Source organism: Phocoena sinus, chromosome 3, assembly GCF_008692025.1.
Source record: "Phocoena sinus isolate mPhoSin1 chromosome 3, mPhoSin1.pri, whole genome shotgun sequence".
NCBI lineage: Eukaryota > Metazoa > Chordata > Mammalia > Artiodactyla > Phocoenidae > Phocoena > Phocoena sinus.
This window is the reverse complement of record NC_045765.1, coordinates 136,821,448-136,847,287: the sequence shown is the minus strand read 5'-3', so window position 1 is coordinate 136,847,287 and position 25,840 is coordinate 136,821,448. Positions and strand designations below refer to the sequence as shown.

General features: G+C 35.4%; 1 protein-coding gene across 1 annotated transcript; it reads right to left on the bottom strand.

Annotated features, from left to right (window-relative positions):
- Positions 1 to 19,780: 19,780 nt before the first annotated feature.
- On the bottom strand, positions 19,781 to 20,265 carry LOC116751105 (calmodulin-binding transcription activator 1-like). The gene has a single exon (XM_032626563.1). The coding sequence runs from the start codon at positions 20,263 to 20,265 to the stop codon at positions 20,026 to 20,028; it is 240 nt and encodes a 79-aa protein (XP_032482454.1). The 3' UTR covers positions 19,781 to 20,025.
- Between the last annotated feature and the right edge of the window lie 5,575 nt (positions 20,266 to 25,840).

Genomic DNA, 25,840 nt, shown 5'->3' with positions numbered 1-25,840 from the left:
CTAATAAGTCCTGTGAGAAAGTACAGCTGTTGACTATCATTGAGGATAATAAAAACATTCTGGTAAGAGCCGGAGGCAGGAAAAAGAACAAGTGCACGGAAAAGAAAATATAGATCTGCTTGTAATTTTAGAAGTATTTTAAAGAAGATATAACTGTATAGCACTCTACTATTTTTTTAAAAAGTAGCAATTGCAACCAAATTGAATTAAAATATAAAAACTGAATTTTACTTATTTTAATGTCTGAAATGATCTCTCATATATTTATTTTTTAAATCTAAGTTATAAAAATGTCATAAAATGATTTAAGCTAGAACTGAAAAAAAAAGAATTTAAGTGGAACTGAAGTTATATTTTATCTAAGGCTCTAGGACAACCTCAACATATTTTCTAAAAGAAGTCAAAGTTTTTTCAAGTCACCACTGAAAATTAACTCACAGTGGTATATAAAAACTATAGTCTGGATTTCCTTTTGATAATATAGTAACTGATATAATGAATATTTAATTTCTTTAAAAAATAAACTAGCACCTACTTTCAGCCAATTCATTCTAATTTAAAGAAAATCAAGAATCAGTAGCTGTAAAACAATGGCAATTACTTTCTGATATTATTATTGATTTCAGTAAAAACTCCAAACCACATGTTTCTAAGGAAAATAAAAGAAAAAACAGTCTGGAAATAATAGGCAGGGAGAAGTCTAGGTGACCTGAACATTTTTTTCTTCTAGTTTTATTAAGATATAATTGACATACAGTACTGTATAAGTTTAAGGTGTACAGCATAATGATTTGACTTACATCATGAAATGATTATCACAATGTTTAGTGAACATCCATCATCTTATATAGATACAAAGTTAAAGAAATAGAAAACAATTTTTTCCTTGTGATGAGAACTCAAGATTTACTCTCTTAACAACTTTCACATAAAATACACAGAAGTGTTAATCATATTTATCATGTTGTACATCATATCCCTAGTACCTATTTATCTTAAACCTGGGAGTTCGTACCTTTTGGATGCCTTCATCCAATTCACCCTCCCCCCATCCCCCGTATCTGGTAAAGACGAATCTGATCACTTTTTCTATGGGTTTGTTTGTTTGTTTTTGAAGTATAATCACATAACATAGTGATTTGGTATTTCTATATATTTCAAAATGATTACCACAGTAAGTCTAGTTACAATATTTCACCATACAAAGATATTACATAGTTATTGACTATATTCCCCATACTGTACTATGCATACTTATGACTCATTTATTTTGCACCTGGAAGCTTGTACCTCTTAATCCCCATTCACTTATTTCTCCCATTCCCTTACATCCCTCTGCTCTACCAACTACTGGTTTGTTTTCTATATCTATGAGTCTGTTACTGTTTTGTTATGTTTATTTGTTCCTTTTGTTGTTTAGATTCCACATATAATTGAAATCATACAGTATTTGTCTTTTTATGTCTAATTTCACTTAGCATAATGTCCTCTAGGTCCATCTATGTTGTTGCAAATCGCAAGATTTCATTCTTTTTGATGGCTGAGTAGTATTCTATCATTTATACAACATCTTTATTCATTCATTTATTAATGGGCACTTAGGTTGCTTCCATATCTTGTCTATTGTAAATAATGCTTCAATGAACATACATATTTTTGAATTAGTGTTTTTATTCTCTTCAAATAAATACCCAGGAGTGGAGTTGCTGGATCATACAGTAGTTATATTTTTTTTGCGGCATGTGGGCCTCTCACTGTTGTGGCCTCTCCCGTTGGGGAGCACAGGCTCCGGACGCGCAGGCTAAGCGGCCATGGCTCACAGGTCTAGCTGCTCCGTGGCATGTGGGGTCTTCCCGGACCGGGTCACGAACCCGCATCCCCTGCATCAGCAGGAGGACTCTCAACCACTGTGCCACCAGGGAAGCCCAGTAGTTATATTTTTAATTTTTTGAGGAATCTCTGTACTGTTTTCCTTAGTAGATACACCACTTTACATTTTCAGCAATAGTGCAGTTGGTTTCCTTTTCTCCACATTTTCGCCAGCACTTGTTTTCTGTTATCATTTTGATAATAGCCATTCTGACAGGTATGAATTTATATCTCATTGTGGTCTTGATTTTCATTTCCCTGATAAGTAGTGATGTTGAGGATGTTTTCATGTGCCTGTAGGCCATCTGTGTGTCTCTGCCCATTTTTTTTTTTTTTTTTTTTGTTTTGTTTTTGCGGTACGCGGGCCTCTCACTGTTGTGGCCTCTCCCGTTGCGGAGCACAGGCGCCGGACGCGCAGGCTCAGCGGCCATGGCTCACGGGCCCAACCGCTCCGCGGCATGTGGGATCTTCCCGGACCGGGGCACGAACCCGTGTGCTCTGCATCGGCAGGCGGACTCTCAACCACTGCGCCACCAGGGAAGCCCACTGCCCATTTTTTAATTGGGTTGTTTGCTTTTTGGATGTTGAGTTGTATGAGTTCTTTGTATATTTGGGATATTAACCCCTTGTCAGATATATTCTTTGAAAATATCTTCTCCCATTCAGTAGATGGCCATTTTGTTTTGTTGATTTCCTTCACTGTGCAGAACCTTTTTAGTTTGATGTAGTCCCATTTGTTTAGTTTTTCTTTTGTTTCCCTTGCCTGAGGAGACATATCCAAAAAAAATAATTTCTAAGACCGATGTCAAAGAGCTTACTGAACATTTTAATTTACAGTGCATTGTTCTAAAGCAATGGTTTTTAATGTATTTATAGAAATATTTGAGAATGTGTTTGATAATATGTTAAGCTGTAGGACATTTTAAGAGCTTTTTATGTAGCTAAAAAGAGAAATTTGGAAATGAAAGCCCTTTTTGTAGTAACATATATCATGGATTTCAACGTTCTTAGTATTTTTTAAATGGAGCTACGTTATTAACTTTGCCTAGATTTAGAAAGGATATGCTCCGTGTCAAACAGGTTGGGGAAAGAGGAATTGAATTTGATGCCTATTAATAGATGGCCATATAAGGGAATATTCCTTAGAGAAGGGGAAGTCGTTCTTTCAGCCACATTTCACAGAAAATTCCAAAATGGCCCCAATATTTTTTTCATTATGTCCAGAAAGGAACCAGATAAACAAAGTTGAACTTCATGAGTTGTCACAAAGGTGGAATTCATCTCAACGCTCGTGGTGCCTGGAAAGAGGATATTTGTGAAAAGTGATTAAATTATTCACAGCCTAAAATTGGTCACTTATATGATGATCCTCAGAGCATCCTGTACATAAGCAAATGCTTTACTAAGATTTAGCAATTTTAGTCAGTGAGCATTTCAGTCATTTAGAGGCAATTTTTCTGTTTTCTGTTCACTTTCTAAGAATAAATATGGCATGTAAATGACCACAGGGAGTTTTATTTTTCTGTGTTAGTTTCTTGGGACACTATCTTTTTGGTCTTTATTTTTAAAAAGGGTGAAAACCAAGGCATCATCTGATTATGAGAGGAACACTGGGCTTTGATTTGTGCTCCACCATGTTCCTGTAGGGGTTTCCTTGGACAAGTCACTTAAACTTTCCTGCCTCAGATTTCCTACATAAAAAACAAAGATAAAACCATTTGCTCTACTTTTTGAAAGCAAAAAAATGAGATCACTCTGTAATACCATAAATTAGCATGTAATTACATAGCTTCTTTTTTAAATTTCAAAGATATTGTTTCAGGGTAGAATGGTATATGAACAACAATAATTGCAATTTACACATTTATTATGTATTAGATACCCTACTAAGCACATGATACTAACCACATGAATTGGGGCTATTATCTCTGTTTTTTAGAGGCAGAACTGGGACATAAAAGGCTGAGGAATGTGCTCATAAATGCCTCCTATTACACTATTATGACAATTCTTAATGCTAAATGTACTGTGTGGCCTCATTTTTGGATAAGATAGAAAATATCTGAAACTTGGCTGAACCAGACAGGGGCCATAACATTTACTTGTCTTGGTTAAGTGAGGGTTTTACTGTGTCACATAAGCGGTAAATCAGAAATGTACAGCTTTTGTCTTCCATAGATATCATCACAGCAGGCTGTGACAGCCTAATATTCCAGCTCTATTCTTGTCTGTTCATTAATTATCTGCTGTATCTAGGTTTTTTTCCTTCTCCCAAGAATACATGTATGAACAACTACGTAATGGCTTAATACCAGATCTGAATGTTTCATTCTGCCGCTAGTGTGCTTTTTCATAGTTCATTGTGGTTCTCCTCTTGCTGTTGAATCTTTTACAGGACAGCTCTGGACTGCCATTGGATGTTTTGAAAGTTCCATGGAACTTTCTAGATATTTGGGAAAAATATATAAATATCCCTACAGTGCACCTGAGGTATATCCTCTAGAGGAAAGAGAATGGGAACGGCTATCTTGATCCTGGCTTTGCAGGCTGTTAGCTGCTTGTTACTCCAATATGATTTTAAAGAGATACCTGAGTACATTCCCTCTAAATGTCCACTCGTTTTTTTCTCACTAGGATGTCTGTCCTAAATTTCTAACTGATTTTAGTGAGCTATTCTAAATGGCAATAGAAAGCAACATTTTGCTTCAAAACCTAGATTAAGACCAGCTAATCTTTTCACTAGTCCACACAGGTAACCCATCTAAATTTAAAGTACTTAGAAAAACTCTGAGGGTTCTCATCTACCTACTCAGAGAAGGGTTTAGAGGGGAGGATATGAGGGAAGCAAGCTGCCTTTTACTAATTTTTTTTCTGCAAATCTTCCCCTGATCAGTCATCTCCCAGCCTGACCCAGGTGTTCTTTTGAGGGGTCCTCCTCAATGACACCTGTCCTCCCCGTGGAGACTGGAGCAGATGGAGGCTTTTTTCAGGGTTTTGGGGTTGCAAATGCCAAACTCTGCAAGATGGTAGCATGCATGCATGGATATAAGTACATCTGAAAGCACTGAATGCGTCTGGTGGAGACCTTAGTGATTGAGGTCAAGTTTAAAGGAAGCGGCAGCAACTATTCAGTCCCAGTAGATTTGTGGTAAGGAAATGCAGGCTCAGTTATAGAAAATCTGCAGGATTTTTCAGGAGAAACCAGAGATGCAGATTTTTTTTTTTAAATTATGAAATCCTCCACTTTTTAAAAACTGTTTCATGTGTTATGTAAACAAAAAGATGTGGCTAAAGAAAATATGTCTAAGCCCTTAATTTGCCCAGTGGGCTCCAAACTTGTGGCCTCTGCAATAAGAAGTAACAATTATTATGTCTGATGACAGGTCAAGCACAGTGCTCAGTGGTTTACATAACTTATCTTAAAGAATTTCTTTTCTGTTTGTGTGTATGTGTGTATCCATGCATGTAGGATGTTACTATAGATTTCCCCGAAAACTCTTCTCTTGGCTTAGGCAATGATTCTTATTTTTCAATTTGAGCAATTTGCAATGACCTGGTTTAATTCTTACCTGCTCCACACAGACTTCTGTAACAGTGACCTCCTATTTCTGAATTGATTTACATATGTTTTCATGTAAATTTTCATATGTTTCATAGTGATACATTTATATCACTAAGTTGTAATTTAGCAAATACTATTTTATGGAATCTCTTATAACAACTACTTTATCATTCAGCTTTTCTTGAATCTTATGTCTTGTTTCCCAAGATAGATTATAAGCTTTTTTAGGAAAAGGAATAGATAGACTTTTTTCTTTGTCTCTTCTAATGACTAATAATTAATTGAAATAAGTGCAAGATAGACTTATTAAACATTTGGATGAGTATGTTCAAAGTCAATAACTCTATGCCAAAATATAACTAGATATTTAATTTCTTAGTTAAAATGTAAAAACTATGTTGGGTGCTTGTTAGGCACTGTGTTTAGTGCTTAAAAATCTTATTAGTTGAGTATTATTGGCTCTATTTTATAGAAGCAAAAAAACAAAAAACAAAACCCCAAAACCTTGAGGTTTTACAAAGCAAATATTTTGTCCTAGTCACATACATTATAAGTTGCAGAGCTGGTATGTATTTTAATATTAAAAGCACTCATAATAGGCATCAACATGGGTGTGAAATATGTAATCAAAAAAATAAAAGTGCTCCGAACCAGGAGAGTAATCATCCACAGCTCAGCAAATAGTAGCATGAAAAGAATTTAAATACATGTGTTGCAAGTTTCCATCTCAGAGAACTGTAGATGCTAATAAATATTTCTTATTCAGAGAACTGACACCAACACTATAGCTATTCTCAACTTTTTAAATAATAAAATGCTCTGTCTTCTCCAACTATCTATCATGGAAAGATTAATACATTCCATCAAAAGCTAACAGCTTGAGTCATAAAAAATAGAATGTTGGAATTAGAAGGGATTTTAGAAACTGTCTAACCTATTCATTAGCAAATGAGGAATATAGACCCAGGAAGGGATGTACGCACCTGTATCCTACCTAGAAAATAGTAAAACATAGAAAATAGTAAAACCAGTGCTGTTTTCTTCATAGAAAATAAATTTTTAAAATTTCAATAACTTATATAAGAGTGCTTGGATCTCATCTACTGATTGACAAATGCAAAGAGAACAAATGCAAATGAATTGTCAACAGCTAATTCCTTATCCTGATTGATAGCAGTTGTCCTCGATATTGATCTGAGCCAGCTGGATGGAAGAAGTTACTGTAGATGAAGCTTGTAGCAGATAATCAAATAATGCAGAAACTGTCTAGGTCCTAGACTCTAATAAATATAACTTAGCTCTTCAAGACCAGGAATTCCATCTTGCCTGTTTTGACTTTCCAGGAAATAGCTGAATGCATAATACTTGTAGCTGAAAGGAATGGTAGATGCTTTCCTTCTGCTTCTGCTCCAATTAATGTTTAATGATTGCTTTCTGTGTGTTAGACATTGTGCCTTGAGCTTTCGCCTATATTAATCTCGCTTAATCCTCACCAAAAACAAACAGAGAGAAGGGGAGAGGGGCAAGATAGTAGTAGGGGATTAAGAGATACAAACTACTATGTATAAAATAAATAAACAACAAGGATGTATGTCCAGCACAGGGAAATATAGCCATTATTCTGTAATAATTGTAAATGGAATATAATCTATAAAAATGTTGAATCATTATGCTGTATACATGAAACTAATATTGCAAAGCAACTATACTTCAATTAAAAAAAAGAAAAGCTTGTGAGATAAGTATCATCCCCATTTTACAAAGAAGGACACAAGTTTAGAAATGGTAATTCTCCCAAAACCTATAATTAGTAAAACTGATTCTAAAACACTTGATTCCAAGTCTAGACCTCTTTAAGCCATACTCCTCTTTCTCTCACACTGTCTCTTAAAAACATTTGTATCTGAAGCTGTCTGAGCAAACATCATATCATTTATCAGACTATTGAGTATTCATTACAGTGTAAGCAGTGTTCTGAACGTCTCAGCTGGAGGTGACTTGATGATGATAACAAGACTAAGAGCTGATTTTTGAACAGACACCCTAGACCTAAGCATCTAAACTAGTATTGCCCCTCACTCAGAGGTGGTACTGTTCAGTCAGGGAAGAGCCATAGTTTTTAAGACAGCAACAGGATAAAACATTGTTTTTTCCTTATGAAAAGCTATAGATATTTATAAAGCCCCATCCTAGAAGGACCAAGATACATAATATAACAAAAAACACTCAGGTCAATGTCTAAGGAATTATATAATGCTGAAAGGATAAAATGGTATTCTTGTCTTGACCCTGAACTCCTGGACAGCAGGGACCGAGTTTCCTTTATCACTATAAAACCAGGTACATGACAGATGTTCAACATGCTGGGGGCTGAATCTGAAACTAATTGTAAAAATGGTAAAGATAATAATATAAGTTTCTATGTCCTCTCTTCCTGTTCTACAGGCTAAGCGGGTAAAGGTATAACCGGGTAAAAGTGTATCAGATGGACAAAGGTTAAAAAAAATTTAGTCTTGGCTTTTTATCAGATTTAATGATTTAATGATTTATTGATTTAATGATTTAACGATTATTATGAAAATATTCTTGGTAGAAACAAACAAACTTAATTACAGTTTTATTTAAGAGTAACAGAAAGGTGCATAGAAAAAAAATGCCTTCTCATCTTCAGTAACCAGTATTTCTAAGACTTTGCAGAAAGCAGTTTGATATTCATTAAAGTATATGGTTAATCTAGCTGTTCTGTCATTTACATTCCTGTGTTTGCAGTGATTACATTCCTGTGTTTGCAGTTAGTGTCATCTTTAAATCACCTAGATATTTAAATAAAATTTAAAAAGATGACTTCATTAGTTAGCTGTAGAGATCTACATAGCCTACTGTGCAGACCTGACTTGAGAGCAGATATAAAAAGCAGCACAAACTGGGTTAATTTAAACTCAAACAAAAGGTCAGCTGGCAAAAAAGTAAAGACCTCTCTGACCTCTTGTTCAAATCCTGGAAGCTATAAATCCCACTAAACTACTTAGGGCTTTATTAAGCAAGGCCAACAAAAGATAATCAACATTGTAATTATTGTTCAATTATAGGCGGAATAATAAGCCTGGTTTTTATTTGTCAAAGCAACAGGCCTTATGTCATTTGTAAAACCATTTTAATGAATAGTAGAAAGCTGTAGGTTACATAGCAATTAAAGCAAAATCATAAAACCAAACACTTAAAATTGGTTCAAACCTTGACAGTATCCATTAAGCTTTTTGAAAGTCAAGGTTACAAGGGTAACTAAAATGCAAAATTTAAGGACAAAATCTATTCAGGTTTCACAATCTCCAGTGTCTCATTTTTATCAAAAAGTTCAGCCAAAGAGGGAAGGAAAATTGAAAAACCTGTAGGACTCCAAACCGCAAGTTAAGTGACCTTGGTTTTTTCTTGTCAAGTGTCTCAAAAACAAGAAGCAGGATGTTCTGTAAACCAAAAGTTGAAAATCTGGGTAACACTTTATGGTGTATTTTATAAGTACTTAAAACAAAAAAACAATTAATAAATGACTGGAAGAAAATTTTGTTCTTAATTATTTTAAGATTTATTTGTGTTTCATTGCTCATGCAACACATAATGCAATGTGTTTTATAAGGCCCTTAAAACTGATTATTAAATAATTTTAAAGCACTAATTTTCTTGAAAGCCTGCTAAGTTATTACCTCTAAATCATTGAGTGGAAATAATTTTGAAAATAAATTTTTATTGAATTCTTACATATAATATTTCGTAAGTATTGATAGTATGTTTCTTTTGTAAATAAAAATTATAGAGAAGTCTGTAGTTAACAATTTCCTTTTCTAAATATATTTCTGTTATTGATTAAGAAGTTAAAAATGGAAAAATAGAATGACACCTTTTGAAAACAATTGAATCTTTCTTGAAATATAAACTGCTTATTTTTCTGTCAGAATATATGTTTTAAATTTCAAAAATCTGTGTTTTTAGATTTGCATTATAATTGAACAGCTTTTAAGTGAGCAATCCCCAAGGTTATAGAAATCTTGTACAATCAACCTATTGGAGAAACTTCATAAACACAAAGCAAAACTTCAAACCCTTCAGTACATTCCTACAACCTAAATTGAAGAGAAAAAGCATGTCATGATAAAGTGAGAATAGTGTCCTCTGGTCTCTGGGATTTGGGTTGGTTTTGTGTTGGTTGAGAGAAAGAGGAAGCTTTCTGTGGCAAATATGGAACCCACTGAAACCTCTTGGTTTTGGCATTTCAACCAGGACTCAAACCTCTGGCAAAACATACATTCTGTTTCTAAGAAAAGAGGTTTACAAAGCTCAGAAAACCTTGGGAATCAAATGGTTCTTACAAAACAACATTTTGATGATTTGAGTGTAAATGAATCAGAAACATATGGATTAAATTTCTATTAAAATACACATGGGTTGAAAAATTCACAGTGAAAGTGCTTGGCAAGATGAGTTTTTAGTTTTACTGAATCCAAAAGTTTTGAAAATGCCTGCTAAGGTGATAACTTAGCAAGCTTTCAAGAAAATTAGTGTTTTAAAATTATTTAATAATCAGTTTTAAGGGCCTTGCAAAACACATTGCATTATGTGTTGCATGAACAATGAAGCACAAATACATCTTAAAATAATTAAGAACAAAATTTCAAGTTGACAAACCCAAGGCACAGATGGATTCTTCAGCGTTTCATTGGTAGTACCAACCAACTCTGACCTCAGATACTGTGGATATCTACCCCATTCAAAAGGTGAGTCAGATACTGCCTCAGTCTCTTCTGGCTGCTATAACAAAATACCATAGACTGGGTGGCTCATAAACAGTAAACATTTATTTCTCACAGTTCCAAAGGCTAGAACATCCAAGATCCAAGTGTCAGAAGATTCGGTGTCTGGTGAAGGCCTGCTTCCTGGTTTATAGACAGCCATTTTCTTGCTGTGTCCTCACATGGAAGCCCTCTGGGGTCTCTTTTACAAGGGCACTAATACTGTTCATGACAGCTCCACCCATGACTTAATCACCCCCAAAGGCCCCACAGCCAAATGCCATCTCATTGGGTGGTAGGATTTAACATATGAACGGAGGGTACACCAACAAGGTACACAAGCAAGAGGGTACACCAACAACTCAGGTATAATAGTTTTAATTATACATTAAGTTATAGAATGTTCTACTTATTTCTAAATCTTAAAATCATTGTATAATCATTCCAGAAAAATAGAAAGAGCTTCCAGGAATTCAAAACCATGTCTAATATCTTCCTACTTATGCAAAACTCAGAAATCCTGGTTATGACAAATGCAAATGTTTTCTAAAGTGTGGAATATAGGTCAGCTGTGTCAGAAATACCTAGGTTTTTATTTAAAATGTAGACTCCTGGTTCTTTTTTCAGATCCACCCTATCAAAGGCTTTGGAGGCAGGGCTGGGCATCTCCATATTATACAAACTCTGATTTATATGCCCTCCAAATGTTGAGAATCACATCAGTAATACATGAGTCAGGTACTCCTAGGTCTCATGAGGGAAGGGTACCATCATTTTCTGAGTGGCTAACTTGAGTGTCACATTGGTTTGATTTCTATACTGAAAGACCCCCATGGGCAGGAACTGTCGACTCACACTCACCATTGCACGCTCAACACAGTGCCAGTCATAAGGTAGAAAAAAACAAACGTGCCCTAATAAATTCAATGAACCAAAACGTATAATTTTTTCTTTAAAACTTTTGCATGCAAGAATATATTTTGAGGGCTTCCCTAGTGGCACAGTGGTTAAGAGTTGCCTGCCAATACAGGGAACATTGGTTTGAGCCCTAGTCTGGGAAGATCCCACATGCTGTGGAGCAACTAAGCCCGTGTGCCACAACTACTGAACCTGTGCTCTAGAGCCCGCAAGCCACAGCTACTGAACCCACGTGCCACAACTACTGAAGCCCACGTGCCTACAGCCCATGAGCAATGAGAAGCTCGTGCACCACAAGGAAGAGTAGCCCCCGCTCACTGCAACTAGAGAAAGCACGTGTACTGCAACAAAGACCCAATGCAGCCAAAAATAAATAAATAAAATAAAAAAATTTAAAGAAAGAAAGAATATACTTTGAGATAATTCTGAAGGGTCATGATAGTTATTAAATACTCCTCTATTCAACATTTTATTTTCTATTTTTACTATTGGATCTTAAAATGTAAATGCAAGAATGTGTAGGTAGCTTTGTTTATACACCAGAATTACAGAGAAATGGCTTAAAACATATTGTAGCTTTTCTCTGAGTAATATCAATCCACCTAAATTGATCCTCCTCTGCTAAATCTCATGAATAATTCTGTCAAGGGAGTAAATGTTAAATCCAGGATACAGTATCTTTACAAAGTTACTTGCTTAATGACTCTCTCTCTGTATCTGGTATCACAGGAACAAGCAGAAAGTTTATCCCTGTAAGGTGATACTATGAAAGAAAAATAAGTGATGAATCACAACCAGTTAAAATATTTATGCCAAAAGGTACAAAGAAATGTAATGACAGGCAAGAAAATATTTTAATACCTGTGATTATTAAAAGCATTATTTTTAGGTACAATAGTTGCAGATATGTTTTTCTCTGTTTATAAAATGAGTCACGTTTATTAATATTTGGGGGGAAAAAAACCCAATGTATGAATAAGAAATCCTCTCACAACCCAGAATCAATACAAATGCTAACAGTCTGATAACTATCCCCCCATCACACTACCTTGATGTACAAATACATCAAATGTATTTGTATGTCTGTTCACACACACAGATACACACATACACACATTTTAATTTATTTTAATTTTATATTGGACTATAGTTTATTTACAATGTTGTGTTAGTTTCAGGTGTACAACAAGGTGATTCAGTTATACATATACATATGTCTATTCTTTTTCAAATTCATTTCCCATTTAGGTTATTACAGAATATTGAGCAGAGTTCCCTGTGCTATACATTAGGTCCTTGCTGGTTATCTACTTTAGTGTGTATATGTCCATCCCAAACTTCCAATTTATCCCTCCCCCTCACCTTTCCCCTTTGGTAACCATAAGTTTGTTTTCTATGTTTGTGAGTCTATTCCTGTTTTGTAAAGAAGTTCATTTGTATCATTTTTTTTTAGATTCCGCATATAAGAGATATCATATGATATTTGTCTTTCTCTGACTTACTTCACTTAGTATGATGATCTCCAGGTCCACCCATGTTGCTGCAAATGGCATTATTTCATTCTTTTTAATGGCTGAGTAATATTCCATCTTTCTTTATCCATTCCTCTCCTCTGTCAATGGACATTTACGTTGCTTCCATGTTTTGGCCACAGATCTGTAAAATATCCTAAAATATGGACTTATAATTACAAATGTATTTTAAAATTAATCCAACAGTGATATTTTCCTGCATTCATAAGTATTCCTTATTTTAATGATTACACAATAGCTCATCTAAGTTATTTAACTGTTCCCGGTTTTTGATACATCTAAGTCTCTTGGCAGTTTTACTATTTTAAATATATTCTCTGTTCACTGTTAAAGTGCATTTTAAGGCACATCCTTGATGATCCTAAGATGAACTAAATTTAGAATTGGTAACAATAGTGACTTAAAGCACATTCTATAGGTCTGACCCTGAGCTTGTAAACATCAGATCATTTATCTCTCACAAGATAGATGTGAGGTAGGTATTAACTTCCAATTTTACATTCTCAGGGTCAAAAAGCTAGTAAGAGGTAAAGTCAGAATAAGAACACAGAACTGGTTTTTTTTCCCAAAGCCTGTGTTCTTCATCTTGATAAAATTAATGTGTTAAAGAATGTGCAAAATATTTTTAGGTCAGTACCAAATTGCTCTGCAGAAAGGTGCAGCCAGTTTGTATATTCTATATATGTATCAACAGTGATAATTTGACACAAAAAATAGAAACATAAAATTTTTTTTAACTTCTGTTTTTTCTCATCAGTGAAGCTAAATCTTTTTCATATGTTTATTTCCATTTACATTTCTGTGAAAACTGTTCTTTGCCCATTTTCTTACAGTTCTTTTGCAATAGATTTGTGAAAAAATCACTTAAATTCTTTTTCTCATTTTAATTTTTATGTTATTTTTCATTTACAGAAGAATTGCATTCTTATGAAACAAAGGAATATTGATTTCCTCTATGCTATTGGTGATATTATGTGTAGCAAGCAGTTCCCTTTTCATATGCACATAAAGTTGTATATCTATTTTGTTTGCAGTTTTCACATTTAATTTTCTAATTCATCTTGAATTTGTTTTGATATCTAAATACCATTTGTTAAATATTAATTTATTCCTCATTATTTTGGATTAATCCATATATTTTATGAGTTTTCTATGTGAAAGAATATGTAACCTGCCAATAAAGAGAGCTTTATTTCCTTCCTTCTAAGTTTTATGGTTTTAATTTCTTTTCCTTTTCAGATTGCACTTGCTAAGACCTCCTCCTATATGATGTACAATTGAAGAAATAGTAGTGAGTATTTTCATCTTATTCCTCAGTTTAATGCTTCTTATTGAGGAGTACTTCTAACAGCAGCAGTCTTCTAATTCTCAATTTATTTGTTTATTCTTTTAATAAATATTTATTGAACACCAATTATTTGCTAGCCCCTATTTTAGGTGCTTGGGATACAACTGTGAACAAAATTCCTAGTCTTGAGGAACTCATTGGACAATTATTATAGATTATCTTTTTTAGGTTAAGGACATTCCCTTGTATTGTCAGTTTACTAATTTTTTTTTCATGAATGTGTTGCATTTTGTCAAGTGTTTTTTTCTTTTTTCTGTTCTGATTTTATTGAGATGACTTTTTTCCCCCAATCAGTTAAGGCAGTGATCAACGTTTATATATTTTTCTAATATTAAACCTTCCTTGCATTTCGAGGATAAACACAACTTGATTACAATATATTGCTTTATTACACCCAGTTGTTTTTTTTGTGTGTGTGTTACGCGGGCCTCTCACTGTTTTGGCCTCTCCCGTTGCGGAGCACAGGCTCCGGAGGCACAGGCTCAGCGGCCATGGCTCACGGGCCCAACCGCTCCACGGCATGTGGGATCTTCCCGGGCCGGGGCACGAGCCCGTGTTCCCTGCATCAGCAGGCGGACTCTCAAGCACTGCGCCACCAGGGAAGCCCTACACACAATTTTTTGGACAATAGTATGTTGATGAGATTTATTCATGTGTGAAATGGATCCATAATTTTCTTTTCATATTTTAGTTTAGATTCTAATTTTGTTATCAGAATTATATTGACTTTATATAATTGAATAGAGATGATTCCTTCTTATTTTATTTTCCATAGACAGTTATGTTAGATTAGAATAATCTGTTTTTGAAAGTTTGCTAGCACTCAATTGTAAAACCATCTGGAAATGATGTTTGCTCTGTAAGCAGACTTATAATTATGTTTGTGAGTCTGTTATAATTATACCTATATACTTTTATAGGTATAGGACTACTCAGGGTTTCTATATTTTTTTTAAAATCAGTTTTATCCACTTCCTATGTTTTCAAATCTATTGTTATAGCCTATTAATATTCAGGAGTTTAATTTATTTTCAAATATACGTATTTGAAGCCACATGATTTTCTTGAAGCACTTATCTTTAGGACATCTCATAATTTTGATATGCAGGTTTTTATTACTATTTAGTTCTAATATTTTGAAATGTCTATATAATTTCTTCTTTGAACTGTAGGTATATAGAAGAGTGTTTATCAGCCTCATTGAATTGTGACTAGAAAAAAGTATCTGTAGGCTACCTCCATTAAAATTTTTTGAAACTTTCTTTACTGTCCATTGTGAAATAAATTTTTATAACTCTTCTATATATGCTTGAGATTAATGTATATTTTATAGTTGTTAGATGTTGAACTTTCTATATGACCAGCAGATCATTTTAAAATTTATTATTCAAATATTCTATATCTTTGTTGACTTTATCCATTTGACACATAAATGACTAGGAAAAGTTTTTTTAACCCAGCACTATGAAGATGAATGTATTTGTTTTTCATTATAATTCTATCAATTTTGTTTCATATTTGGATGATATATTATTATGTGGACCCATTTAAAATTATTTTATCTTCCTGGTGATTGGTTCTTTACTTATATGGAAAGAACCTCCTCTCTACTCCTAATAATGCTTTTTAATACTTTACCTGATAATAATAGTGTATAGTAAAGAATTTGGCTGTGGTCAAGGAGAAGTCTGGCCTTTGTCACCAGCTCCTGTAAGGAATTTCCCTAATAGTAACAGTGTCTTTGTTGTTAATGAGGGCCCCTTGAGCAGTACTTCATAGTTTATGCTTATGAGGTGAGTTATGGTGGGTCCCTTGGGCCATGTGGTATTAGCTGGATCTGAGGAGTGGGGCAGGGGTGACAAGATTAATTCAGGCACTTGTGAATTCAATCAACTAATCATGCCTAGGTAATGAAGCCCCAGTAAAAACTCTGGACACTGAAGATGAGGTGAACTTGGGTTGGCAATACTCCATGTGTATTGTCACACAGGAATACTGCAGGCTAACATGCCCTGATGACAATGAAAGCTTTACATTTGGAACTTGCCCAAATTCTGTCCTATGACTGGTTATGATATATCCTTTCCCTGTAATAAACCATACATGTGAGCATGAAAGCTCTCAGTGAATCATATGAGTTCTTCTAGCAAATTATGGAAACTGAGTGTGGTTTTGGGAACCCTCAAACTTGCAGTGTTTAGAAATCTTGGGCAGACTTCATACTCCAGAGGACTGTATCCTCAAATCTTGTTGTTTGGCTAACTCTGAGTAAATAGCTATACCAAATTTATTTATTTTCAGTGCCCTAAAAGTACTCTGTGCTTTGCCTATTCATCCCTTGTCCCCTACAATTCCTGGCAACCACTGGTATTTTTACTGTCTCTATAGTTTTGCCTTTTGCAGAATATCATATACTTGAAATCATACCATATGTAGCCTTTTCAGATTAACATCTTTTGCTTAGTAATATGCATTTAAGGTTCCTCCATGTCTTTTCATAGCTTAATAGCCCATTTCATTTTAGTGCTGAATAATATTACATTGGCTGGGGGTACCACAGTTTATTTATCCATTCACCTTGGAAGGACAATTAGGTTGCTCTCAAGTTTTGGCAGTTATAAATGAAGCTGGTAAAAACATCTGTGTGCAAGTTTTTCTGTGGACATAATTTTTCAGCTCCTTTGGGTAAGTACCAAAGAGTGTGACTGCTGGATCATATGGTAAGAGTAGGTTTAGTTTTGTAAGAAACCACCAAACTCTCATCCAGAGTGGCTGTACTGTTTTGCATTTTCACCAGCAGTGAATGAGAGTTCCTGTAATCCACATATTTGTCAGCACTTGGTGTTGTCAGTGTCCTGGATTTTGGCCATTTGCATAGGTGTGTAGTGGTATATCTTCTTTGGTGAGGTATCTGTTAAGGTTTGGGGCCTATTTTTTAATCAGGTTGTCTTTTTTCTTATTGTTGCATGTCAAGTGTTCTTTGCACATTTTGGATAATAATGTCTTTTGCAAATATTTTCTTAAAGTCTGTACTTGTCTTCTAATTCTTTGGACATTGTCTTTCACAAAGCAGAAGTTTTTAAGTCTTAATTAAGTCCAACTTTCAGTTATTCTTTTATGGATTTTGCCTTGGTGTTGTGTTTAAAAGGGCATCATCCTACCCATGGTCATCTAGGTTTCCTCCTAAGCTATCCTCTAGGAGTTTTATAGTTTTGTGTTTCACATTTAGGTCTATGATTTATTTCGAGCTAATTTTTATGAAGGTTGTAAGGTCTAGATTTATTTTTTTTTTTTTGCATGTGAATATCCAGTTGTTCCAGCACCATTTGTTGAACAGACTGTCTTTGGTCCATTGTATTGCCTTTGCTCCCTTGTCAATGATCAGTTGATGATATTTATAGGGTGTATTTCTGGGCTCTCTTTTGTGCCATTTATCTATTTGTTTATTCTTCACAAATACTGTACTGTCTTGATTACTGCAGCTTTGTAGGTTTTTTAGTGTCAGTCCTCCCACTTTGTTTTTCCCCTTCAATATTGTGTGGGCTCTTCTGGGTCTTTTGCCTCTCAATATAAATATTAGAATCAGTTTGTTGATGTCCATAAAATAACTTGCTGGGATATTGACTGGGATTGTATTGAATTGAATCTATAGACCAGATTGAGAAGAACTGACATCTTTACAATATTGAGTCTTTCTACCCATGAACATGGAATATTGTTCCATTTATTTAGTTCTTCTTTGATTTCGTTCATCAGTTTTGTAGTTTTCCTCATACCTATTACTTATTTTGTTAGATTTATAGCTAAGTATTTTATTTTTGTGATGCTAATATAAATGATACTGTGTTTTCAATTTCAAATTCTACTTGCTCATATAGAAAAGTGATTGACTTTTGTATATTAACCTTGTATCCTGCAAACTTGCTCTAATTGCTTATTAGTTCCAGGAGGTTTTCTGTTACTTCCTTCAAACTTTTTTCATAGGTGATCATGTCATTTACCAACAAAGACATTCTTATTTCTTCTTTCCTAATATGTATACTTTTTTTCCTTTTCTTGTATGATTGCAATAGCTAGGACTCTCCTACACTTTCAAAGGATAATCCAGGATACTGAATATAGAATTATAGCTTTTTTCCCCCCAACAGTTTAACTATTTCACTCCATTCTCTTCTTGCTTGTTTGCATGGTTTCTGACCAGAAATCTTCCATGATTCTTATCTTTATTCCTCTATAGAAACGAATCTCCCCCTCCCTGGCTTCTTTCAAGATTTTCATTTTGTCTTAGTGTTTTTGCAGTTTGAATATGATTTACACCTACACCTAAGGGTGTAGATTTTTGTTATTTATCCTGCTTAGTATTATCTGAGCATCCCAAATCTGTGATTTGGTATTTGTCATAAATTTCTAAGCCATTATTATTTTAAATATTTCTTTGCTCTATTTTCTCTTTCTGGTATTCCAGTTATGTATGTAATACACCTTTTTAAAAGATCCCACAGTTCTTAGATGTTTTGTCATTGTGGAGTTTTTTTTTTTCTCTTTTCATTTGTGTTAGTTTCCTAGGGCTGCTGTAACAAATTATCACAAACTTGGTGGCTTAAATCAACAGAACTTTATTTGCTCAGAGCTATGGGGTCCAAAATTACAGTGTCACCAGGGCTGCATTCTTTCTGAAGTCTCTAGGGAAGAACCTTCACTTGCCTCTTTTAGCTTCTGGGGGCTGATTGCAATTTTTGCTGTATTTTAGCTTATAGGTACATTATTCTAATCTCTGCTTCCATTTTCACATCCCTTTCTCCCCCATCTCTGTGTCTTAAATCTGTTGCCTTTTTCTTATAAGGAAAAGATTTAGGGCCCACTCTAAATCCAGGATGATCTCATCTTATTATCCTTGATTCCATCTGCAAAGACCTTTTTACCACATAAGGTCACATTCACAAGTTCTAGAAGTTAGGGCTTAAACCTCTCTTTTGGGGCAATGACCTTCAACTCACTACTACATTTCATTTTGGGAGGTTTCTATTGGCCTATCGCCAAGCTCACTGATTCTTTTTTTGGCTGTGTGTGGTTTTTTTTAATACAATTTTTAATTCCTGTGTTTTTATATGTTAACTTTTAATTGCTTCCTTAATTTTTAAAAATATGTAATATATATTATATCCATATTCTGTAACTCTCACTTTCAACATCTGTGTAGCTTGAGTGTTATATTAGTCTTTTGGGGCTGCCATTACAAAATACCATAGACTAGGTGATTTAAACAACAAAAATTAGTTTTCTGACAATTCTAGAGTCAAGAAGTCTGAGATCAGGCTGCCAGCACAACTGAGTTCTGGTGAGAACTCTCTTCCTGGCTTGTAGAAGGCCACTTTCTCACTGTGATCTCACATGGCACAGAAAGAGCACTGGTGTCTCTTTCTTTCCTTTAAGAGGCTGGTGTCTCTTCCTTTTCTTATGGGCACTAATTCCATCATGAGGGCCCCACCCTCATGATCTCATCTGAATCTAATCACTTTCCAAAGGTCTCACCTTCAAATACCATTACACTGGGGGGTGGGTAGGGCTTCAAATATGAGTTTTGAGAGGACACAATTCAGTTCACAGTAGGTGTCTAAATAACTTGCATTTATTTCTGTCCTTTCTTACTCACAGTAGCTGCTTTGGGAGTATGCTGATAGGAACACTCCTTACCCAGGATCACTTCAGTGCTCCTCAAGGCAAGATCAGCTTTTCCACCTTCCTGTCATTCTTTTTTTTTTTTTTTAAACTGAAATGAATTTTAATACAGAAAATGAAGACAGCATTTTGCAAATTTATCGCTCAAAGGGTATCTCTATTTGAGGAAACCAGCGTGTTACACTTTGAGAGATGAAATGTTACAGCTTGTACACCAAAATCAAAAAATGAAATTAAATTAAAAAATGAAATGGTTACCAAGGTAATGCAGGTCAGGGGATCAAAGGTGAAGGGTCACACATTATTAAAAAGAAATCCAAAAGGACGGCTGCATCATGATCTCTCATTAGTGTTCCAACGGTGCCTCTCTTTGGGTAAACTTGAACATTTCGGCAGACATTCAAGCAGCTTTTTCGGTAAAAAGATTTTTACATGACTACTATTGCTGTTCCCATGATCATCTTCTATAGGTGGCACGGTGTTGAGAACACAGTAGGTGCTAGTTCCGCAGAATACACTTTGGGAAACGCTCTTCCGGCTTGTTTTCGGCAGCCATTTCCCCTCCCCTGTCATTCTTAAGTTCACTCTCCCCACAACAGGGGAGAATCTGGACGTAGAACACCTCCAACTCCTGGCTGCCTACTGCTCCAAGTAGGCTTCCTGCTGCTCTGGTTCCTTGGACTTCAACCCCTTGCTCACATCCAGGCTGCCAGCCTCTGAAGCCCTGGATTGAGCTCCTCCAGCCTATTTTGGTGTTATTATTCAAAAAAAATTATGGGGCTTCCCTGGTGGCACAGTGGTTGGGAGTTCGCCTGCCGATGCAAGGGATACGGGTTCGTGCCCTGGTCTGGGAAGATCCCACATGCCGTGGAGCGGCTGGGCCTGTGAGCCATGGCCGCTGAGCCTGCGCATCCGGAGGCTTGGGCTCCGCAATGGGAGAGGCCACAACAGTGAGAGGCCCACGTATCACAAAATAAAAAAAAAAAAATTATGGAGTTACTTAAAATATATATGCTAAATTATCACTTGTGTGTACATTATATTTATAAAAGTAATCTGGATGATCCAGACTCTGGATCATTACATTAATTCTACATCACTCATTTCTTATATAATGGTAAATTGAAATAGAAGAATTCAAAATAGTAAATTATTCTTTCATAACCTTTATTTTACAAAGCTTCTGTTGCAGGGGGATATGAATAAACTATCAGGTAATTCTGACCATATAATAGAGGAAATTAGGTTTCAGTAGGAAAGGTAGTTTTACACTGCCTTTCAGGCCTACAGTGCAGCCAGGGAATTACATGGCTCTGACTTTTTTTTAACTAAACAACATTTTCCCTCTCTGAAATATAAGCATATCATGTTTAGTCTGAAATGAGCTTAGAAATTTGTTCATGATTTGGCACACATGGCTAAAGGGAGAGAATCCAAAGTTATATAGGAAATACAGACATGATACAATGGTTAATTTACAGCTTACTTTCAGTGCCTTTTCTCTTTAATGACCTGAAGTTAAACAGGAACTTTTGGTGTTTTTGAATCATTTTATTTACTTATATGGATGTTTATTTTTTTACCTGTACCTTATTTTTTTCCCTTACATTGGATTTTATTTATTGATGTATAGTTGATTTAAAATATTGTGATAGTTTCAGGTGTACAGGAAAGTGATTCAGTTATATATATTCTTTTTTCAGATTTGTTTCCATAATAGGTTATTACAAGATACTGAGTATAGTTTCCTGTGCTATATAGTAGGTCCTTACCTGTACATTCTTTATGCTTATTATAGGATTTTAAAAACAGGTGGGAAATACTTATAGCATAATAGTAATTGAATAAAAAGGAGTATAAAATTGTAAATCTAGTAAGTTCTAACACATTTTTCATTTAATTTTCCCCAATATGTTATTTTGAAAAAACATTGGAGATATATAAGAATTGAAAGAGTAATACAATAAACGCTAGTATGCATTTCACCTAAATTCAATAATTGTTAACATTCTGTCACATTTAATTCATCTATCTCTCCTCTGCCCCCCCCCACACATTTATTAATGTGGAATCACTTGAAAGAAGTAGCAGACATCATGACATTTCACTCCTAAAGAGTTTAATATGCATCTTCTAAAAGTAAGGACGTTCTCCTAAGAAAAGAAATAATTTCCTAATAAAATATTCAGTTTATATTGGGTATTTAAATAATCAGAGACAATGAGGAGGGGAGGAAGGGGGAAGGGAAGGGGGGAGGGGGGAAAGGGGGAGGAGGACAGGAGGGAAAAGAAATAAGTCAATGGCCTATTAGAAAGGATTCATGGGAGAATTCCCTGGTGGCGCAGTGGTTGAGATTCTGCCAGCCGATGCAGGGGACACGGGTTCGTGCCCCGGTCCAGGAAGATCCCACATGCCGCGGAGTGGCTGGGCCTGTGAGCCATGGCCGCTGAGCCTGCGCGTCCGGAGCCTGTGCTCAGCAACGGGAGAGGCCGCAACAGTGAGAGGCTCACGTAATGCAAAAAAAAAAAGGATTCTTGGACAGTAGCAATTTATCCTTTGCAGTGTTTGTATACCTCCTGTTGTTTTTGGCCATAACAAGCCTACTTCTCCACTGGTAAATTCAGTTTCTAGAGGCAGAAAAGTATGCTATGCTTATGTGGAAAGCAGCTGACTGGGTGAGGAGGATTAGTGAAAAGGAGAATTCGAGAGTGACTCTCAGACTTCTGCCTTTGTAAACTGGAACTAACTCATATTGAAATGATTAGTTCTTTTAATAGGAGTCATGACTATGAAAAATGAGATTTTTTATTTTAATAAATTCAATGGAAATGATTTATATAAACGAGTTTTGATTTCTCTACTGTTTCAAATCTCTTCAATGTGGAAAGGTTTTCCTTTTCTGGAGATAAACTTGAGTTTTGAAAACAGTTGGAACTTGTGAACTAATCCTGGTGACTAAGAACTCTGAAATAAACAAATTTAATACCAATTTGGCAACGTCAAAAATATTTTCACTGAAAATACACAAAATATCGGAATGGATAAGGAGCCGATTATTGTGCCATAGTTCACACCTATTTATGAGTATCATATGCTGATGATACATAAATTTTACTGATTTACTGTTAGTTTAATAACCACATAAACACATTCTATTTCATTATAATTATTGAAAATCTATAATAGCTTTTTTTAGTCATTTTGTAATTGAGAGCTAAATAGTTTACTTTTCTTTCCTCAATATCTCTCTCTGCTACCCTTTCTCTTTCTGCCAGCTTTATCTCTTTCATTGTGCCATTCTTGGTTGCAAACTTTTTATGCTTGATACAGCCATTGGTTTAAGGTCACGAGCCAGCACTCAGGGCCCTGTGGAATCCAGTCCTGTTGTACCAATCTAACATATTTTTATATTTTCCCTTCCATCAGTCTAGCCAGTGTCCCTCACTTTTCCATTCTGAACATCACAGTTATTAATTTACTGATCACACATTTATGAAATGCCTATTATACATTCGGCACTGCACTAAAATCTGGAAATACAAAGATGAATAAGACATCTTTCTTCACCTCAAGGAGCTCACATCATAGTGAAGTTGCCAGGTAATAAACAATAATTTAACACACTGTGAGAAGTTCAAGTGCATTCTGGCGATCAGACAAGTTTATGACAGATCGTGCTTCCATCCATTATTGTTTGCTGTGTTAGTTTTCCTTCCACTCTAAAACAAAAGAAAAGAGTAAAAGTTCAATGGCACTTTACAGCATATATAACCCAATCCCCTCATTTTTCAAATGAACAAAACTAAGTCTCAGAGCAGACACACGCTTGGTGAACAGGATTAGAATTCAACTTCTCAACGCATAGCCCTGTGCCTGTTCAAGATATTAAACTAGATTAATTGGCAACTGATGAGAGACTAACACAAGGAATATTAGACAGACACCTGAAATATCATAGCTTGGTTTTCCCTCAAAATGAGATCCTGTGACAAGGACTTGAATGCAGGTAGCTTTTTGAGGAGGTTCTCAGAGGAGGTGTAAGAATGTATAAGCAGAGGAGCCCCAAAAGGGTGTGATTATGAGTGAGTTACCACCGTGAGCACCTGAGGCTCGATCTACTGAGGATCCTCCAAATCACTGTGTAGAATATGCCTGAGAATTACACTAACGAAGGACAGGGAAGTTGGGGTATTTACCAGTGACTCACGTCACTGGAGGTTGCTCTTGGGACCGTTGAATCCCCAGTACTCCTCAGCTGTGGGCAGTGTGCACAACTTCTTAGGGAGCAAGAGAAAAATCTCAGGCAGTGAAGCAGAGAGATTCCCCATCAGCAGTTATAGAAAATGCCCACCTTATCTTCAAGTGAGTGCAGAGGTAAACCAGGCATATGGAGCAGGGCATCAGTGACATCTGCTACATAGATGGATAAAGATTTTTTGAGGACTGAAATAGAGGTTAATGTCACTTTCTTAATAATTCTGCCAGTGCCAGATCAACCATGGTCACCCATATCATTTCTCAGGTCAACACTGGCTGTTATTCTTGTTCTGGATAATTACTGCAGTGTAAGGGTTTGCTCTATCCATCAAAGAGAGATATCCAGTGCACACTGCAGAACAAAATGGGAAAGAGTTATAGTAATTCTCCTTAACCAACATTTTTTCACATAGGGAGTATTTCTTTATATTTCTCTATATTTTCCATAATTTGTTTTAAAAAGTATGTACCTTGGACTCTGACTAATATAGAAACAGTAATATTTTTCAAATTAAATTCTCATTTTCATTTTGCTCTAGTATCTTTGAAAGGACAAACTGAGGATGTTGTTTACAGGGTTAAAATAATCTATAAGAATTCAGTTACTAACTGTTCAGGTAACTGTTTAAGCATTCAGAAATAAATCTAAATTTCTTTTGTCTGGAAGTTGTCCCCGAAAAGTTTATTTATTTGTGGATACAATTTGAGTTAGAAGTCCTGGGAGAACTGTTTGTTTTTTGTTTGCCTAGCTTTGTTGTTGTTGTTATGGGTTTTTTTTGTTTGTTTGTTTGTTTTTAGAGTATATGTTTATACTTCTAACGTGTGGTTTGGGTGGATTCCATGACATTAGAAGGCATGTGCACTTTTTTTTCCTTTGTAAAAAGTTAACCAGAGTATTTGAAACATTGGGAACATGATTTGTGTTTAAGATTTCTTCAGAAATTTGGATTGATTCTTGTACTGTGTTAATATGTAATGGTCTCTGATCTACCCTGCATTTCATTTTCTTTGCTATGTGTTAAACGAATACGAAGGATTTTGGTGATGACTTTCCAAACCTATCTGATTCATTGAGGTTTGAAAAGAACTCAAGTAAAGCAAAAAAAAAAAAAAAAAAGAAAAAAATTGTAGCCAATTCTTCATCTGGCTCTTGCTGTCCTGTGCATGACTGTGTATAAACAACAAGGAGTGAAACTTCTGAGGCTTCAGTTTCTGCATCTATTAAACATAAAAATTTAGCAATAGATGATCTCATAGATCGTTTTATTCTTCACAATTTGTGACTTTTTATAGGTGTTGGAGACTTTTGCCATTTCATATGTTTCTAGCAATGCTTATCAGCTAGTTTCCTCAAAGTGATCAGGGCAGATCCAATTCAATATAATGAACAAGCTATCTTTAGACACTCTTTATTTTTTATTATTTTATTTTATTTTTTGCATCTTTATTGGAGTGTAATTGTTTTACAATGGTGTGTTAGTTTCTGCTTTATAACAAAGTGAATCAGTTATACATATTCTGGTCATTTCCATTGTAGAGAGTCAACCTTAGCCATCTAAATTTTACGACCAATTAATCTCATGATAACACAAAGGGATTAGGGATTGGTTCCTGTCTCTAGCTAACACCTCACAACCTGTGGTCTTCTACGGGATGGGACAGGAGAGAAAAAAACAGTGAAGGGAAGACAGGGTAGGAATTGCAAGAAACCATGTTCCTGGTATTCTCCTGGCCCAGGAAACTGAGTCAAGGAAACAGAGGCCATTATCATACTGGAGTCACTGACCATGACCTAGAAGTCTCGGCCACCGCAAGAATCAGAATCTTCCCGGTGGGTATATAAATCCAATCAGACACTGGCCACCAGGTGGCACCAAACTGCAGCTATGAT

Bases quoted from the DNA above. Each gene is read 5' to 3' on its own strand.
- LOC116751105 (XM_032626563.1), bottom strand. From the start codon at position 20,265: ATGACAGGGGAGGGGAAATGGCTGCCGAAAACAAGCCGGAAGAGCGTT.